Below are 2,196 nucleotides of genomic sequence, written 5' to 3'. Positions count from 1 at the left end.
GTGTAAGGTGGTATCTCAATGTGGTTTTAATTTGAATCTCCCTGAGGGCTAGTGATGATGAACATTTTTTCATGTGTCTGATAGCCATTTGTATGTCTTCATTGGAGAAGTGTCTGTTCATGTCTTCTGCCCATTTTTTGATATGATTATCTGTTTTGTACGTGTTGAGTTAGAGAAGTTCTTTATACATCCTGGATATCAACGTTTTGTCTGTACTGTCATTTGCAAATATCTTCTCCCATTCCGTGGGTTGCCTCTTTGTTTTGTTGACTGTTTCCTTTGCTGTACAGAAGCTTATATTTCATTTTTTTAAAATGACCTTGCCAGGGGCACCTGGGTGGCACATTCAGTTGAGCCTCCAACTCTTGGTTTTGGTTCAAGGTCATGAGATTGAGCCCCAGGTCAGGCTCTGCGCTCAGTGCAGAGTCTGCTTAAGACTCTCCCTGCTCCTTGCTCCTAAAATAATTAAATAAATCTTTTTTTTTTTTAATTAAGACGATTTTGCCAAACAGATGTCTTCTTAAGTACAGCTTTTTTCTTTACATATAAAACTTCATTTTTTTTGTGGACCAAGGTAAGGATTTCCAGTTGAGGCAACACAATTCTTCCTAGATGTTGGTTTATAGTTTTAGTTAGGGTCATACAAAATATTCTACTGTGGTCTTGGCCTGCCTGGGTGGTGGCTCACATGGTTAAGTGTCTGCCTTTGGCTCAGGTTGTGATCTCCTGGTCCTAGAGTCAAGCCCCACATGGTAGGACTCCCAGCTCAGTGGGAAGTCTGCTTCTCCCTCTCCCTCTGCTCCTCCACCATGTTCATGCTCGTGCTCGCTCTGTCTCTCTCAAATAAACAAATAAAAAGATTTTTAAAATATTTTTAAATTTATTTGACAGAGATCACAAGTAGGCAGAGAGGCAGGCAGAGAGAGAGTGGGGAAAACAGGCTCCCTGCTGAGCAGAGAGCCCAATGCAGGGCTCAATCCCAGGACCCTGAGATCATGACCTGAGCCGAAGACAGGGTTTAACCCACTGAGCCACCCAGGAGCCCCTAAACAAATAAAAATTTAAAAAAATATATTACTGTGGTCTTATGTTTTAATTTTACTGTGGCTTATTCAAAGTAAGCCTGCCATCCTTGGGTGACTTCTCCTCTCAGTTAGAAATCCCATCAGTCCTTTACACTGTATTTTCGTCTGAACTGCATCCTTCAAGTAACTCTCTTCTGTAGCTTCACTTTGTCTTGTCTGAATTTTTCTCTCCCGGCATTGATGTTACTGATCACTGCAGAATTTATCTGACCTGGCTGTTTATTACTGTTTTCCCCCCAGATAAGCCAGATAAATATGATCCACGTGATGTTGAAAGGCTACAACAAGATGATAACTGGGTTGAAAGTTACTTAGTTTGGAGACATAATATTGTCGATGAAACCCTGAAGATGCTTGATGAGAGTTTTCAGTGGAGGAAAGAAATGTGTGTCAATGGTAAGACGTTCAATTTAACCTTGACAGTGTACGGTCCCTTGCATAAATGTTAGCTTTACATTTATCAAATAGCGTGTTTGCAGATATTCTTGGTAATCGTCATAAGTACCAAAATATAATGTTTTATAAAAACCCACTAACCCTTTGAAAGGACCATCTTACAAATATCTTCAAAGTGATACCATTCATAGGGAAATGAGATCACCAGGGAGCAGAACTACATTCAGACTTTCACTCAGAGCAGTCTCTAATCTGTGCATGCTTAGTTCAGTACCATTAAGCCATACCAAGACTGCATCATCTCTACTTGTTTTGTTTTTCAGTTGTTGCCGTATGTCTTTCTCTCTCCCCAGAGTTCCTTGTGCTCATAGGTGCCCCCTGGAGCATTACAAAATAATCAGGGTCCCTAAAAAAGTAGGCTTATCCCCAAGGATGCCTACAGCAGCCTCTTCATAGGGAAATGAGATCACCAGGGAGCAGAACTACATTCAGACTTTCACTCAGAGCAGTCTCTAATCTGTGCATGCTTAGTTCAGTACCATTAAGCCATACCAAGACTGCATCATCTCTACTTGTTTTGTTTTTCAGTTGTTGCCGTATGTCTTTCTCTCTCCCCAGAGTTCCTTGTGCTCATAGGTGCCCCCTGGAGCATTACAAAATAATCAGGGTCCCTAAAAAAGTAGGCTTATCCCCAAGGATGCCTACAGCAGCCTCT

At 41.4% G+C, this 2,196-nt stretch overlaps 1 protein-coding gene across 2 annotated transcripts in view; it reads left to right on the top strand.

The window, feature by feature from the left end:
* MOSPD2 (motile sperm domain containing 2) overlaps nucleotides 1-2,196 on the top strand; it is a 62,688-nt gene that overhangs the window by 19,475 nt on the left and 41,017 nt on the right. For both annotated transcript variants that reach the window (XM_059385131.1, XM_059385130.1), the window contains exon 3: nucleotides 1,326-1,481. In XM_059385131.1, coding sequence (XP_059241114.1) covers nucleotides 1,326-1,481 — 156 coding nt within the window. The remainder of the gene's footprint in view (nucleotides 1-1,325; nucleotides 1,482-2,196) is intronic.

The sequence above is a fragment of the Mustela nigripes genome, chromosome X, assembly GCF_022355385.1.
Source record: "Mustela nigripes isolate SB6536 chromosome X, MUSNIG.SB6536, whole genome shotgun sequence".
NCBI lineage: Eukaryota > Metazoa > Chordata > Mammalia > Carnivora > Mustelidae > Mustela > Mustela nigripes.
The sequence above is the reverse complement of the archived record's forward strand: the minus strand, read 5'-3'. Positions and strand labels throughout refer to the sequence as shown.